This window comes from Zootermopsis nevadensis, unplaced genomic scaffold (genome assembly GCF_977971745.1).
Source record: "Zootermopsis nevadensis isolate Lab colony 2312 unplaced genomic scaffold, Znev_1.0 Znev_ptg000006l, whole genome shotgun sequence".
Classification (NCBI taxonomy): Eukaryota; Metazoa; Arthropoda; class Insecta; order Blattodea; family Termopsidae; genus Zootermopsis; species Zootermopsis nevadensis.
In genome coordinates, this window is record NW_028259138.1 from 14,132,199 (window position 1) to 14,150,121 (window position 17,923).

General features: G+C 40.8%; 1 protein-coding gene across 6 annotated transcripts in view; it reads left to right on the forward strand.

Moving 5' to 3' along the window:
* Positions 1-17,923, forward strand: part of Gfrl (Glial cell line-derived neurotrophic family receptor-like) — a 557,991-nt gene that overhangs the window by 229,493 nt on the left and 310,575 nt on the right. For 2 of the 6 annotated variants that reach the window (XM_087343773.1, XM_022066846.2), the window contains exon 1: positions 2,879-3,373. The exons of 2 other annotated variants lie outside the window; for them this stretch is intronic. In XM_087343773.1, the coding sequence (XP_087199899.1) occupies positions 3,193-3,373 (181 nt within the window). In that variant the 5' untranslated portion in view covers positions 2,879-3,192. Of the gene's footprint in view, positions 1-2,877; positions 3,374-17,923 lie in introns of those variants that run through there. 2 more of the 6 variants (XM_087343772.1, XM_087343768.1) reach the window with 2 other exon arrangements.

Sequence of the window (17,923 nt, forward strand, 5' to 3'; positions counted from 1 at the left end):
CGAGGCTAAATTTCGCAAAAACAGAATCATTAATGAGCAAGTCATTTACTTTTGTCAACAAGTCAAAATGGTTTGAACACGAAACAGTCCACAATGAGATTAAACTGGCCATCGCCAAGAAAGTTAGAAGGGACGTGGAAACCTATGAGAACGGGAAAATGTGTCGGAGTGTAACCGGGAAAAACATTCCACCACCTCCCAAGAGAGATATTTGTAGCAAATTTTGGAGCCAGGGCTGGCCATGATTACCTACAGAAGCAACTTCATACAATGGCCCATCTGCGAAGAAGGAATCATGGACGCTCACCGCCTGGCAACGTGTGGGGGCGAAAGGCAACTTAAAACCGGCGTCGGATAAAAACAATTCCTAACCTCGGCACTGAATATAAGTAAGTTGTCAGCCTCACACTCCGGCAGCTTTACCTCGGGTTGAGTAGGGCAGGTAGACGGGTTTGGATGCAGTGACGAAGAGAAAAGTTCATTCCCAATCCAAAGCCAGTGGCTATACCGACAGAGCTGTTTCGGCTAGTCCAGTGGCGTAAATATTGACTGTAATCGTAGGTAGATTTAAGAATATGCCTTCTTTGTGACATCTCTCAACAACTGATATAGGGCACAATTTCACATTATAACAGGCGTGCTAATTGCTTTTCTAAGTAAACAAATTTTTAGCAGTTTTATCCTAAAACGTATATTCGATTAGGTTTGCGAATAGCTAAATATATGATGCGGTCCCTTACATAGGCAGCGACGAACAATTTCATCGTGCAGCTGGGAGAAAGCTCCAGGTGGATTCCAGCGTCACTGTGTAAATGATCCAGAGAAACACTACTTAGACCCATAACAGAAACTCACACTGACATATATGTCTAATATATCTGGAATTTAAGAAATTTATTTAAAAATGTCGATTAATTTGGAAACAAAATAAATTTTACCCCTCTTTTGGGAGTATAAAAGACGTACCAAAATACTGACCAATTACACAAATCACATTTATGAACTGGACGATAGCTAATGTGCCCTCTCCCAAGGCAAAAACAGTTGTAGAATGTTTTGGGTAAAAAGCATTTTCTGCTCTAGAAACTTGCGAAGTGACTTAAAATAATAAGGGAGCTTCGCCCACGCTATTCGTAATTTTCGTTCCGTTCTCTGGACCGGATTTTTGTATTATATTCCCCTCTCACTAAACTGCTTTCTTAACGTGGGAACTAAAACAGAGATATTTCATGTAATCAAATCACTATTAAAGTAATAGAAATCAATAAACTTCTTCCATCGGAAAGACCTACAAATGGATAAGCAGAGTGCAAGCTCCACTGAGACACCTTTCATTTTTACGTAGATAAAATAGAATTATGTCGGTGCAATTTATAATATATAAATGCGTTTTAATACATTATCTATGCTCTTAGGTGTAGAAAATATTCCTTACTTTTTTACAATCATTGCAGTTGAGTAAGTCAGAGAGCTCATTCGATGACACCCTTTTACACAAATCATGGTCTTTCAGGTACACTGAATATGTATGTTTGAATGCGTAATGACCCGAAGTCAGTCCGAAAAGTTGAGACAGAAGAGCTCGTTCGGGCGTATGAGAAATACGAGTTCTGTGCCGTCAATAGACGAGTAAATATTTCATCGTTCTGCAGACGCCGAATAGTCTGCGAGATAAATTACTCAGAGACATTGATCTGAGGTCTCCTCGGACTCAACTGCCGGCAGGTGGGAGAGCAGTTTCAGCGAATAAGAAGAAGCTGTCGACCGACTTGTGGATGCTGTGTTATAATACGCGCTCGTGCGCGCATTCAGAGCTCGAATCGTCTCCAATAATTTTGTTCTGACTAAGGACTGAACGACCGTGGCACTAAGACTATCAGCAAGAAAGGGCGAGTGAAATGTACGAATTGTGTGATTTTTTATTGATCCTTGGTGATTGTGGACCACAGCATGCGAAATCTCCGGAATTAAACTCTCCGTACAGGAACATAAATAAAAAATCAAATCTAAAACTTCTTGACGATGGTGAAGAGTCAATTGAATAAAAATTTCCTTGGATATTATCCATCGTCTAGTAAATATAAAACGTAAAAAACGACGTTTCGGAGATGGGACTCTATCTCCGTCTTCAGGTTCCTACACAGTTGGTCCGGAGATAGGGATTAGCTCTATCTAGCGTAGGAACCTGAAGACGGAGATAGAGTCCCATCTCCGAAACGTCGTTTTACGTTTTATATTTACTAGGCGATGGATAATATCCAAAAAAAATTTTATTCAATAAATAAAAAATGTTTACAGGGATTCTGCCGATTTACACGGAAGACTTGACAGCAAAGTTTCATGCTACTGTGACGACCAATGACGTGTGGTCGCTAGTATTCCACGACGTTTCGGTTGAATGCCGGTGAATGCATGGTGGACACTTCGGTTATCCAGTAATCGAGAAAAAGCGAGTGTCCAACACCACATATTGTCCGTGGCTACTCCACTTCTCGCAAAACACGAAACAGGACACTAATTAATTTTGATATTAAGTTATTCGGGGAAAGTATTTCATGAATTCTGTTTTTCAGGTTAGCGTCTTAATGTAGCGCTGATTCGGTGTACATACAACCCTTATTTAACCAACGTCACTGCTCAGATTTATTTTGGTTGTTGAGCTAACACTCAACGCAAACATCGTTTGACTAATTTGTATGGTAGAATTACTCTCGTGCACTGAAATTGGCTCAAACCCGCGAGTGTGTGGTTATATAGTACTTGTTGTCAAGGCGTCTCAGCGTGGTACCCGAACACTGGCGAACATAGCCGAAGCTCGCCGTCGCAGAAGCAGTGCGCATTCTCCTTCCGCTAGTTGGCGGGAGTTGTTGCTTGGTCCCGCTAAGCGTGTCATTGCCGCCCTATCTAACTTTGGGACGAGATCTGTCTTCGTGGTCAGTTTGGAACTAGTTTCTCGCGCGGCGTATCGTAAAGGAAAGAATAAAAGTTTGTTTAAATTAAGTGTGCTAAGTGTCTAGTGCTTGTGTTGGTACTTAATGTGTTTAGAAGCTGAAGAAATTCTCAAAGAGTTGTTTATTATAATTACATTAAAACAGTGATAGGAGCTGCAGGTTTTTGCCAAAGTTTTTGTTCGGCGTTGGCGGGATGGGCGGCCAAGTGTTGGCCCAATGACCGCCCATATTACTGCCCCCCATGAAGAAGCTAACCAGTTGCAGCTTCTTTCTCGGACTTGGCCTATTGGCCTTCGCGGTTTGCCGGACTCTGGCCAGCGAATTCCCAGAACGGGAATGTTGCGATCCGGTGTACCCTCTGCCTGCACCTCCTGCGTCGACAACACCCTATCCTTCTGCCGCCACTCCAACGGGACGATCAGGTAAGAAAATTGCTCAGTTACGAGGTTAAAGTGACGCTGAGATATATTTTGTTACTTTTAAATTTCTTCACGAAACTAGAGACGTTCTGTTTGACCGTACACGAAATGCAGCAAACAGGTTACGAACTCTTTGTTCTTATAATAGCAGGTTGACGATGTCATGACTCGGGTGACCTTCGCGCGCTCGGCCTTGCGTCCGCGTACCGAAAGCTTCAGAGGCGCCCAGTGTTAGACGTACTTGATGGAAGTTTTGGAAGTTAATTGGGCAGCGTTGGCGGGGTTTTGTGTAATAACAACAAAATAAAAGTCATCACCTTTCGTTAAATATTATTATACTCATCGACTTAAAAGATACAGTGGTTTCCGGTTAATTGGGACACATCGGGACTAGAAGCGGCTGCCCCATTTAACCGGAATCTACTGCATTAAATAAGCCGGGCGTGTAGCATGCATGGGAGACAAGACAGATGTATGCAAGATTACTGCTTTCTGGGTTGTAGTACCGTGTAGTCCAGTAGAGGTTTACCAACGTTTCGGAGGTTTCTGCTGCCTCCATCATCAGGGCGATGTGTCATTACTCATCACCTTTATTGCCGTTAAAACCTCAAATCCTACGGAAGTTTAAGGAAAGAAGAAACTTGGAAGACCTGGTCATGAATGGGGGGGGGGGTGGTGGTGGTATGAAAGCGTATCGATTGAGGGGTGTGAACTAGATTTATCTAGTTTTAGATAGGGAAGAGTGAATGTTGATGAAACTTGGAGTTCGACATGAGAACGAAAGTTTCTTGACTTCCCGAGGCGCTGACTAATTAGCTTCCTGATAAAGGCATTGCTCCACGGAGCTATAATGACACGCTCCGTACTTCCTCAGTTTAGTCAGCAGTTCGCTTGCGTTCGTCGTGAGATTTTAAGTAAAAATTACCGTAATGCTGAAGTGAAAAGAATAATTTACCGCTTTAAACTTTCGACGCAGTGGCTGTGCGATCGTCCAGGTTTGGTGGTCACTTTTTACGCTGATGTTGTTTTCCTCGCGTGCGGTCCTGGTTCGTTGGGGCGGGAACGAGTTCCCACGGACTCCGGTCAAGATAGACGCGAATGGATTTTTCTTTAGGTCTTAAAATAAAAAAAGAACGTGGCGTGTTCTTATGTTCGTACTATTCTTAAATGTCGTGTTATTGAATGAACAGCCGAGATATTTTTCGATGATGTGCCAAATATATCTTCACCCTATAACTAATTAATCTGCATTAACACTTTCAATTCTAAAGTAGTTTGTATCTGTAATAACTAATTTTCTGGAGCAGAGTACTTCCTCAAAGCTGATAGTTTTTTATTCAACCAAGAATGTTCCTGTGTTTTATGTAATCTGAGATTTATTACAGTCTTTAAAAGAGTACGCCACTGGTCTCTATCCTGACTCCAGAGCACACCCTTCCAAGATCCATTTGAATGTTATCCTCCCATCTACGTCTATGTCTTCCAGTTTCCCGGACCGAAACCTTGTGTTCACTTCTCAGCTTTCGCTAATTTAAATAAGTCTTCGGAGCAGATGTTAAGACATTGCGGTTATTGAAGTAGTTTCCAGCGGTCATTAATAGATGTCACTGCGTGTACAGAAAATAGACCTTAAACATTCTGAATATATTTTGTTCGTCATTGTTACGATAGCCCCGAGACTGATTTCGTATTGAAATCAGAATTTCGCCGTCATTATTTGCAATGTGGAATTCTTAACAATTGTAACGTGATGGAAACAGAAGAACTGTAATGTAAGCTGTTCATTGTTGGTAGTTGAAGATATTTTCATACGGATTTTGAAGGGAACTCAGCGAGAAGTCGGATGCCCGATCACAGTATTTTCGAAGCGATCCGCTCGGTAGTGAAGTTCATAGGTCACGTGTTTTTTCGGAGCCTGTGACAGGCTTGTACTTGAACGTGTAACGTCATTCATAATTTGTCAGTCTGCTCTCTCGCTTCTGCATTACACGGCCACGTAGACGCTCGCGCAAATAATGCATGTGCGTTTAGTGTTCGCATTTGTTTTGCAGAAAATTTTCTGTTCGTTACTGAAGAAATGATCTTTGTCGCATGCGTGAAGTCCGAAACTAGTTAATCCAAAAGCCGTGTATCCTGTTAATTGTTTTTAGGAATAGGTACGTTCATCGACGCGAGTGTAAAATTAAATTGAAATTCTGTATCATTTACAGCAGATTTTATTAATTATTCCGGCGTTTAGCAGCAAAATAATTGGAGACGTAAATATTTGAAAATAATTCGGCGATGGTATTACAATTTCGCTTTATTTATTTTTGGGCGTTGTCAGTTGTCTGTTAATTTTTCGTCAGTTTCCCTCGTAAAAACACGGAAGTCGATCCATCCTTCGAATATTTTTCAGATCTCGATGAACACAGTTGACTGGCGACACTTAGAAACCTCCTCAGTTGGGTCCGGTAGACCGAGTTATTCCCGATCTGACGAATTCTTTTATTTCTTTGTTTTAAAACGAGTTTCGGCGATCGGAATAGCTCAGTCTACCGAATCCAGTAGTGCAGGTGTCTCCCCCCCTTATAAAAAGGACAGTCGTCCATGGCCTTCTGCCCCCAGATTGGTTTCCTCACCCAGAACTCGCGTTTTACGTGCTTACGTGAACAGACGAAAACGAGCACAGAAAATTGGACGTTTTTCCAGAAACAAGTTCTGACGATGTGAGGCGTGTTTGGAAGCAGAGGGTCGTCACTTCGAGCTTCCCGTGGCAGCTACGGGATCCAGTTTAACGATTAGCTGAATTTCTTCCAGAATAAGCAGCTGTTAATTCCTTAAATAACATTAGAAATTTGATTTTTGTAGTGGAGTAATGTTTTCTTTCTTTAAATCTTATTAACACGAACTTCGACTTCAAAGAGTTAAGTCACTGTTTGTGGCGTCTGATTTCCCTAGTACGTATCTAAACTGTTATGACTTAATTCGTATTAAGTTTAAGTTTAAAAACATTCTATTCTAATATTTGCAAGAGTGTGTGTCGAAACGCAGGGCGAAAGCAGTTGATTCGTGCGTCGTGATATTAATTACTGGCGCGAAGTTGTTAATGATTTTGTGAAAACAGCGACTGCTCGGAGAAAGACTGCAGGCCACGTGTGCAGTCGAAATGACCAGGTGTTCGCCGGATGTCGCAAGGTCAGACAAGCAGCTCGCGCTGTTACACGTCGATAGACGAGGATCGCCGGTCTTAGTGCGAATCTCGTGTCATCTGATTGATTTCCAGTTTAATTGAGCCAATTTGGCTCCAATGACTATTGCTGTTCAGCCAAGCTTTCATTGCTTCGCGTGGTGTATAATTTTACTGTCTGATATAATGGAAAGGTTGCAGGAAGATTTGTATTTTGTCATATAAATATTCTGCACATGAAAGTTAATAAAATTATGTTTCTGTTGAGGCGAAAGTTCTTAAGTTACTCGAACGACGTGTTTATTATGTCTTAATGAAGGAAGGAATATTTTAACGAAGTAACGCGTTTTATTTAGAAACATAAAGTCGTTAAAATTGTAACAACATAAAATATTAATCAACGGTTTGGATTAATTTTACTGTAATTTATTCATGTTTAATCGTCATTTTTGTAACCCATTTTGAAAGCAGTCGAGGTGTTTCGGAATCGTCTTATTTCCTTTCTACGCTTAACGTGTGTTAAGACATTCGGCTCATTAAACATTGAAACAGGAAATTCTGCTAGTTTTTAATGTAAGAAAACATGACATTGCAGAAAGACATTAATACGTATGATCGATTAATTATAATTAACATTTTGTTGAGTAACTAGTTACAGATTGTACCATCCTTTAATTACGAGTCGTATATCGTGAGTTTTGTTAAGTACCAGAGCATCAATCAGCGTTTACGAAGTCTGATTAGATCGCGTTAGCTCTTGTGTCCGGATCCCCTGTTTTCAGCTGCACTTGTATCGCGTCTCAAGGTCTCCTCCCCGCCCCCTCGGCCTCATCGTGGGAAATTGCAGGTGTCCGGAGTCGCTTTCTGTTACTCGTTTGTCAACTAATTTATACGCCTTTTATGAAACGCACAATGCCCAGTCTGTGTGTACAGCCCCCCAGTAACATTGCGACACCCCTGAAGACTCTACGGATTTTAATTAAATTTGGAACTGGTAGTCTTTAATAAAGTTACTCGGACCTGATTCTGGTCCGCGTTGGTCCACCGCAATCTACAGGCCACGTTTCAGACGCTGGAGCGTAGCTTCTGTTAACACAGAAGGCTTGGCGTGTGTGTGTGTGTGGAGATACAATTCATCGTCACTTTACCTGAAACACTGATGACAGTTACAGTTAAAGACCGAGCAATGTGCAGAAATTTCGATAAATAATTCCGGAACTCTGAACGCCAGGCAGCTCTACAGCTATCTAGTGCTTCAAAGCGTCGCGATGCGTATTTCGCCAGTCCAGGTAAATCCGGGAATGGGGAACGGCTATAACGGTATACTGCCTTTTTATTATTCAGGAGAATTTTCAAAGAACATTTAGCGGTGGAGTTTTAAATGGCCACTCGGTAAATTGATATTATTAAAAAAACAAGGAAAACACAGCTCATACGTTTGAAAGAATTTGGAGGGCGGAGAAAATGGTGGGTTGAACATGTAGAATGACTTTCCGTTCTTATGATATTCGTAATGCGCAGTTAAATAACATCACTCGTCTCTGAAATGCGACGATGCACTGGATTAATTCGTCGTTGCCGAAATTGAAATTGAAGGGAATTGACACAGCTGATCTGTCAAAATTAGATGAATTCTATTCTGATGACCTTAAAGTTCTGCAGTTTGCTTTCAACGGGAAGGAATCACAAAACAAATAGCAAAACTTTCGTATGTTAACTTCATATTCTGTTCCTCAGTTCAATGCGATTTACAATGTACAGAGTGAAACGAAATTTGCGCAAAAGCTCTCCGTAGCGTTATTTCTTGATAAAGTGAAAGCCGAGAGAATATTATACAAGATACGTTCTGTGACGTTTAGTTTTCCTAAGAAACGTCACCGTGAAATGGCGCAAGCTGTCAGATGGTCAAACCATGGGCGCCTCGTACCTACAATGTGTTCGAAGCGGCCTCCGTCCATTTTAAGGTGGACGCCTTAACACGTTGGCGTCGACCGTCGCTCGAAGCCTTGAGAGATCTCCGGTAGTCCTGGGCGGGACTGCCTCAATGCGCGTTCTTCTTCAGGTACTCCCACAGGAAAAATCCATCGGAGATAGCCCCGGCCATGCGATCGGCCCTCCACGTCCAGTCCACCTTCCCGGATGTGCCGCGTTCAACCACCTCCGGATATCTTCCGTCGAGCTGAAACCACAGCTAGAGATTTTTTAGCCTGCGAGGCAGCTCGTACGGCGTCTTCACTGGTTGGCGTCCGTACAGTCCGTGGGCGACCTGTAACGTCACTACATAAATTTTTTTTCAGAATGAGCCCCCCCCAAAAAACAACAACAAAAAAAACAAAAAAAACACGCAGTCACAAACGCGCTTTTACCATTCACCGTGTGCCTTTAATTAATGCGATTTTAATTACCGAATTGTTACTGACGAGATGGGCGTTGTTGGAACGAGTCAACTTTCAGGTGGAGGAGGAGGGCTTAAAATTTAAATTATGGTTGCACTGTGTTCGCATTTTACGAAAATTCTAAAATTCTGCCGACTGAACAGAATTTTCCGCGTCATGTAATTGTCGCACTCACGTCTGTGAATTTGTGTGTAAATACAAGTGTAAGATTTTATATATTTCAGTAAAAATGTAACTATTTATAATTATGTCTGAATGATGTCTTCTAATACACTTTCCCCCTTCGCACAAACATTTTCAGTTTTGAAAGCCATTTTTCAACTGAAGCACTGATGAACACATTTTGGATAAACCTAGAAGCAGTTTGTAATTTGTTTCAATTCTTCTTCTTAATCTTTTTGGAATTCGAATTCGGCATCAAGAAATACGATTTTATTTTCCGCGTTTGATGCTACCCGGGTAAAAAATACTTTTGATTCTTTGCCAAGAGCCGATGACTGTGGTAAAATGATTCCCGTTCTGAGGTACGGGACAGATTATGGCTTCGAGTCGTGTTTGTGATTCAGAAGCAAAGCTGTTAATTTATTCGTCACGTGAATGAGGAGAGGCCTTTATAATTAACTGAGTTTGAATTCCGATGTACCGTAAAGCATATTTGTTTGCTGTCACTGTCAGTTTCGAACAAATGCAAGTTTGCTTGTCTCATAGACAAACGCTTAGTGCACAATTTGCCCGGTTTCCTGGAACCGATTGGTGTCTGTCATGACGTCGAAATAAACTTCGGTTCCGTGCTTCAAAAACGTATTTGCTCCCTTTAAAGCGAAATAAAAACTCGTGATGCATAACAATTTAACGAAGAGAGCGTACATTTATAATACATTGAGGTACGTTTGGCAATTGTACTAAGTAAATGCACGATTTTAAAGTACTTTAATCGTTATCTGTTCCCGTCATTCAAAACTATTCAAATATCAATAATAAAAGATAAAGATCCAAATTGTTCTACCTGTATTTAGACTGTGAAAGCACGCCTCTAAGTTAAGCAGTCTGAAGTATCTCCGTCTTTATCTTAGATTCAGTTTTGAAATTGACAAAGCAGACCTGCCAACCTAACAGAAATCCCGTAATTTATTTTGTAGCGGTATTTTTCAGAGACGAAACAAAAGCGTGTATCTACGCGTCAGTTGGGCTTATAATCCATGGGTACTTAAATTGGCAAGAGACGAAAGCACTGAACTTAGAAAGGAGTGCGTATATAATAAATGTTGATTGACGCAACTGTTCTTGTAGGGCTGCATATTCAATACGAAGAGCACCCAACGGCGTTGTGGTTTATAGAGGATCTGTCTCAGAATCGGGGCAGAAAGTCTTGTTCTTTTTGGAAACGGATGGAATTCCTGTGATCGTTTCGCGTGTGAGAGGAGTTTTGTTTCTTGAACAGTTCTAAGCAGAGTGACGCTCACTTTGTGCAGAAATCTGACTGCCGTACGATTCTCGTGTAGTGCTGGAACTCGTAAATTGTCCACGTAACTTTTATAACGCACTTGAATCCTCCAAGAAAGCTTAATTATGTGATTAAATGCGCTTTGTTTAATTCATCGTCATTTAATTGATACTAAGTAAAGTATTTATAGAGTCACTAGTGTCTTTGTCGGCCTGTACAAGTGTGTAGAATTATGAATATGGCCTCTTCTATAATATTTTTGCTCATTTGTTTTATATTCTCGATAATAAACAAATTCTGATGAGTTAGCCAATGGGAATGAGATAGCATTCTGACGCTTCGCCGGGCTTCTCTCTCTCTCAGTCGGCAAAGTAGCGGGCCCTCTTTTGATCTTACGACAGCGAAACATCGGGTCATGACAGTCGTTCTTCATGCATCGGTCATTAATTCATGCCGATATTTAAACTGGCTTTCTCGTTCCAAGACTTAGTTGACAATTCTGCCTGAAAACTTCTGCCAATCAGACCAACGTACCGAAGATAATATTTGTACCACGGGGGGGATTCAGGAAGCTGGAAAAATTACGTAATTACAGAATTTATAATTGTCGCTCTTCAACAAATAGGCCTGTTGTTATTATTAATGTAAGCAATGCAAGGGGGATTAGACTGGCATGCACGTAGTACGCTCGGGGCAAATGATAAATACATGAAATTGGTTTAATTTATGTGGCCTGGATTCATCTTTAGAATCCTATAATCCCACAGTCAGTCAAGAAATTTACCGTCGAAAATGAAACCCCAAAGGTTAATTACCGTATTAAAAATAGCCCATAATGGGGCCCGATCTGAACCAGATATCTCCGGGTTGTGACAATTCTTTAAATGCTGGTTAAATTCTACGACACAGCTTGTCGATTTCAGTTCCTTTCTCCCGCTGCGACATTTTTAGTAGTGGCAATCCTGTAAAAGTGTTTGTTGCGAGGAGAGGGACCTCATATTGTGACTTAGAATAGAAGTGCGTAAGACTGACGTCGTAGATAACTTAAAGCTTTTTCGAGTAAATCTGTTTCCTGGTGTCAGGGGCTTCAGACTTAATGAAACAACTTTCACGAACGTGCTTTCAGTGAGTCTGAAAGTTTTGTAAAACTCCTGATGCTGATGTGTAATGAGAGTGGGCCATAATCTTTATTATATTATTATATACGATTATAACTCTAGTTGTGACGGTCCTTCGACTTGATCCATCGTTCAGTGTATTAAAAACGAAGCCACGACGTCTTCTTCTTATTCTTCAGGGACTGGGAATTGCCTCTTCCGTCCGACCCGACGTTATAAGGGAGTTTCACCTGAAACGCAGTGGATTCGTTTTTAACTTTGCTGCTGAACTATGGCACAAATCCAGAGGAAAAGAAACGAACAAAGAACATAATTTTGTATTTCGTTTCTGAGTAATTCTCAGTCCTGTCCAAAGAAGAGAACTGGGATCACTTGAGTTAATTAATCTTAAAAATTAATTGAGTTGAGATTAATTTCTTAATGTGTAATAGAGGAAAATAAATTATTGTAATATTTCTACCCGACATTATTGAACTGAATTTAATTATTTAATGTATGGAGGATCTCATTATGAATTTTTATTAATCCCCTTGAAGTGACAGGAGGGAGGTGCACAGTTTGTACACTTCACGAAATATTTTACTGTAATAAAATCAAGGAGTTTAAGACGGACGGGGCGTGAGGTGCCCGTGAGGGGATATGAGAATGCCTGAGTAGAAGGGAGTCCTGGAAAAACCTACGCGAAGATGCAATGGCTCTTTGAGAAATAGGTTTTGACAGTGTGGATTGCAAGTGTCATGCTCAGGATGGGGGATCAGCGTCGGTGTGTTGTGATCACGGTAATGAACCCGGATTTGTTGACTAGCTAGCGTACTAGCAGCTTGTCAAGAACTCCGGCGTCTTGATGTCAGGCATCGTTTTAGAACACAAAAGTGCGCGTAGGATTTGTGGCTAGGCTCCTTGTGCGATGCATTCAAACAACTTTTCGTGTTTAATGCCCTTCGGTTTGTTTACTGTGCAGTTTGTGCAAAGAAGTTGCCTTTGTAGGCAGATTAACTCTGAAAATAACTGCAGGACTGCAGAAACCAACATTTCTCTTTAATTTTATTGTAGAAACCTCACAATGACGGTCTTATTTATAGGTTACGTGTTTCTTTCTAATTTCCTAGTTCTAAAGGGATTTCTAAATGAGAACGCGTTGTTCTGCCTCTATTCATCGTAACTTAGCTTAACGTAGCTTCTGTAAATTTTGCACAGTTTTCCATTCATCAATCATTAATGTAACCAGCGTGGAATTAATTACGAAATGAGACAGCTTCGTAAAATGTGCCATATTCCATCTCCGCACTTTTAGACGTAGGAATAAAAAGCCTCGAAGCATTGTTGTAGGTCCATTGTTAAGTGGGATATCTATAGACATTAATTTTTACTTTAATTGAAGTGCGGATTGTGGTAGTGTCGTCGTCAATTGTTGTACTGGTTATCGACGTTTCAGAGGGACGTATATTCTCGATATTTACAAGACAACACGACTTATTCCCAGGAGATCACAATCAATTTCATCGCCGTTAGATCATTGTATCTCAAAAAAGCGATTTTTTTTTATTGTTTGTAATGCAGGAAATTTGAAGAAACCTGTAGTCAGACATTGTTGAACTCGCGTTATATCCTGGAAAGGATCAACTGTGCGAGATTGCAATGAATAATGAGTGTTGACATTGTTACATTGTTATTGGTACGATTTATTAGATCTGATTGTGTCCAATTTCTAAGAATCAATTTTGCAGTGTTAATTATAGTTTAGTTAGATTTATTGAAATGTCAAATATTAATGGTTGTCTGTCTTGCTTGTTTCTCTGCAGCATCGATTTCGGAATTTGTATGAATTTATCAATTTAATGTTTCGTACCAGTAAATTTCCCTGAGCTGAATGGAGTAGAGAAATGTGCAGTGTGTGTTGGTAGATGTTCTTTAAGGATCGGTGACCTTGATTGATACGTCGCTCACTTTACAATCCCGGATGTAAGTTTATTAACTCGTAAAAATTTCAGCTTTTACGTGTCGTTCTGCTGGGGAGTCGAAGCTACGTGTTTCGGTCTGTGCCTGTGGGCCTACAAAAAGCCTTCCTTATCATCGAATTACGCTGATTCCTACGTATCTGAAACTGTCAAGGAATTGCACAATCTTTTTCGACAGCTGTCCTAGTCTAAACAAAAGCCGTACTGGACTTTAGCTGATAATTGTCACAGAGTAGACCTTTTTTATCCTATGATATGACCTTTGGACTTCGTAAAATGTTCGAAACAAAACAGGTACGATGCATTCATCAGGAACGTACAGCAAATTTATTGAGCAGGCAAGCAGAGAAAGGACGTTTTCAGTAACCATGTCCAACAACAACTCCACAGTGCATAAACAGGGGTGTCCAAAGTGCTACAAAGAGATTACCATGTCAGTACAATCTACGGCAAAGCTGATCGATCCTGCGGCTGAGAGACCTTAATTTTTCCATTTAAATTTTACTACACGTGTGAATACACTTCTCAGCTGTCACTGATGGCTTCAACGCAAACAATTCGGACTTATTTCCTTCCCAAACAAAATGGCTTGTGCTGAATAGACGTCAAAAATACGAACATCGAATGGCCCATGAAGTATGTGTATTGTTACCACCAAGTTTTTTGGGCTCAGATTTTACCAGGACGAATTAAACATTGAGCTACAAAAGTTGTGTAAATTTAAATAACATTTATAGCAATTTTCATAAATTGTGTGAACATTTCTGAACGTACGCGGACTTACACTTTCGAAAATTAAGGAAAGGACACTCGTGAAAGACACTATTGCGTCTTTAAGGCTATTAACAAGCAGATAAGGGAACTTCGGAGACAGAATTCAAAAACGGCATTTCCTGAAGTTTGAGACGAACTTCCTCAACATTTTAAAGTCTATGAAATCGGTGTGCGTCCTAGGAATCTCTATAACGTCTCTTTTCTTGAAAATCCTTTATTAAATCAAGATTTCGTCTTGCAGTCGACGACGTCATAGAAGGAAATACGGTATATCAGTGTTGCCAACAGCAGCTTGATGAACAGACTCGTCTGTGTGGGACATTGTACGTAAACTGTCTTTTCCACTAAACTAACTTCGTTTCTCTCTTGCGGCTTGTGCCCTTTTTATTCCTACGCCTTCAGTAAAGGAATTTTGATATTACTGCTGTTTCTACTGGGGTTCGAATCCCACTTCATAGGTAGAGAGAGACCTTGCGACGGGCCGATTCCTTCGTCCAAGGAGTCCTGCCAAATGTCTAAATAGATTAAGATAACCACGCAGAGAGAGAGAGAGCGAGAGAGAGAGAGAGAGAGGTAATGGTTTATGATTCGTGTTTATTATTTAAACGATTTTGGCTGATATTACGTATCAACTAAAGTCAGTCGGATGTTGTTTTAATAAACCTGTGGGTCTTTAACTTGAAGGTAAATTTCCCCCTGTTCGTATTTAAACGCCACGCCATAGACACGTAAGAGAAATGATTTCTAGCTCTTATTTTCTTAACCTGGGGTTTACGTAAATGTTAGGGACTAGCTTCATGCTCTGCCAGGAGTACCCCGTAGGGGAAGACCCCGCGATACCCTCAGGATACGAGGCTGCAAATCCAGAATAAAACAATCCATCAGTCCACAGCCGAATGTTTATATCTGTTCATCAATTTACCGCGATTGGAACACGTTGGGTTTGCGTGTGTACCGTGTGGGACATCGAGAAAAACAGATCCTTTTCAGATGTGTTTTTCATTTTGAAAACAATGTTGTTTTCATTTCATTCGATATTGTACCGTTGTGTGCTTTTTATTGTCAATATTTTACTAAACCGTTTACATCAGCGTCCGATCTCGTGGTTGGCTGCTGCTACAGCGGACGAGGACCACAAATGCCGCTCTCCTGTTCTCGTGCTCGGGGTAATAAAATGGAACATAAGAAAGGCTTCTGTGTCTAAGGAAGAAAGAAATACGCCCTTGTATCTTGGTAGGACTTCATAGTACGGTACTAAATTACATGATCATCTTATTCTTCTGAAGTCCTGTTCTGTCTGGTACGGTCCGCGAGAACACAGAAAGGTGTCCATGTTCGTGTTTGTAAAATTAAATATTTTACGTGCCACTGACTGCCCGAACGAAGGCTCGTTACGTGATGAATTAATTTGTGTTTCGAAACATTTTGTAGTGACAGGAACTTCGCCCCCTGACTGCTCCTTCCCGTTTCATGCAGTGATCTCAAATGAACGTTTAACTTTGTTGATGTTAGTGAAATTTAAGAAGTTAAGCAACGTAGATAATACAGGATTAAAATATCATTGAAAGTTTTGAATGTATTCATAGAGAAAATACAGTAGTTCAGTATTCACTCTGTTTCCAGTATTAGCCAGCTATAAATGTCGATAAATCTAATTGAGCAACCAAATTTAGTCTGTTTTTCGTAACGTGACCTACTGGGTCTAATTACATTAAGTCCACAGCCGTCTTCGTCTTCGTTTAGTCATCCGTCCTTCTTCCACATGACTCGCAGGGCTAGTAGTCCAGCCGCGCGCCACAGTTTGCCGACAGAAATACAGTAATTCTGAAAGCCAGAAGTAGATTGACGACTTTTTGTGTTCAATCTATTCATCATTTTACAGGGTATTTACTTACATGTATATTAAGATCAATCCAGAACATTCGTCAAGGCACATTTATGTTACCCATTTTAATATTATCTTTTCCCTCGAATTGCCAAACTATTCTTTTCAAGAGGCTATCTCGTAATTATTGTTATTGTCACAGTGAACTCTTGGGAACCGATGTGTTCGGTGTCGTTGAACGAAGCCGTAGGCCTGATCATGCCTTTCCATATCGAAGAGCGAAATGCAGGCTTCTAAATTGATCTCGTAGTTTTTGTGGTTTGCAGAGACACTAAATAGGCCAGCTGAAAGGAACACGTGTCTGAATAACTTGTATCTAGTTTACCGCGTTCTTCTCTTGATCTCTGTAATTTCCAGTGAATTTTTGTGTCTTTGATGATGATGTGGATATAATGTAGTGAGCGGGAGGGTTTGATGTTCTGCTTACCTTAAACCTCACTGCAGTGTCAGACGTTAATTAGAGAGAAAAGAAGTACGGATTGGAAACCTGGTAAGTCAACACAGGAGCGGCTGTACCGCTGACGCTCTTAGTTGCAAGATCTCCATGGGACCCAGTGAGATAAATACGCGGATTCAACATTTACGTCAGGTATAGCCGATGTCGGTGGCCTCTTGATGTTGGGATCGCGTTCTCAAATCCCGCTCAGTTCATCGACGTTTGTCCTCGACTTCCTGTTTTGTGCTGTCGACTGTAATCGGTGACCTTCCTTGAGACGGGCTCATCACCAGTCCAAAAAGACCTGCCTACTGACGAAACTATTTTAAAATTTCAGATGTGTTTCTAAAATGAATCAGGCCACGATGTTTTATATGTAACAATCCATCGCGATGGCATCACTTACGTTAGCTATAATTGAAAACGAGTATCTGATTATGTAGGATTTTGCCATGATGATGGAGGCGGCAAGGACCTCTGAAACGTTAGTAAACGTCTACCAGACTACACGGCGCAACAACCCAGAAGGTATCTGATTGTCGGTATCGTCACAGTATTTAGGATATCTTATGAAGATAAACGTTAATCCTGTCTTGAAGTGGCTTACCACAAAGGCGTATTGCGACGTGAGGGTGAACTTTCATGAATTCGTAACCTCGGGTATAAATTATTACAGTGTTAGGCTTCGTCCTTTGCTTTGTGTTCTGAAATGTATGACATAGGACGATTTTTATAAATTAGTTTTAATAATATTCGGAAGTTAATACAAAAGTGGGAAAATGTCAGCCACCAATTTCCTTATTAAATTATTATTTTCCACGCCACCGTATTATTATCATTATTATACAACTGTTTCTTGGGATAATGAGGCTTGAAGTGAAATTTGATATCTTGTAGACTTTGTTTCTCTGCCCTCACTGCAGACATTTCATCTACAAATTTCTCTCTGTCGGTGCAGATTAATAAGTAGAGAACAGATTTTTAGGTGCTATAAGCGGCGAAATATTTATCTCCCCCCAAGCGCCTATAAGGCGTATAGTGGGACAGCTTTCTAAAGTTACAAGAACACGGACTTCATACTCAGAAACTCTTACTGTGACAATAGGCCTGCATTGATCGTCCATTATGCAGTCCGTCGGCTTCACGCTTCGAGTAAGTGCCCTCAAACGCAGTTTGAGTATAATCGTGTATATCATGTTCGCGTTTAGTGTCCGTGTGTTGAACCAAAGGGACGTGTAGCCAGCGATTGGTCACAAGGACGTGTTACATGAAAGGAACGGTACTGGGTTGGGTTAGGTTAAACAATAAATGAATTTGTGCTTGAGTAGTTAAGGGTTTTACATTTGTCCAGGGGCTGGGGGTTTATATTAACC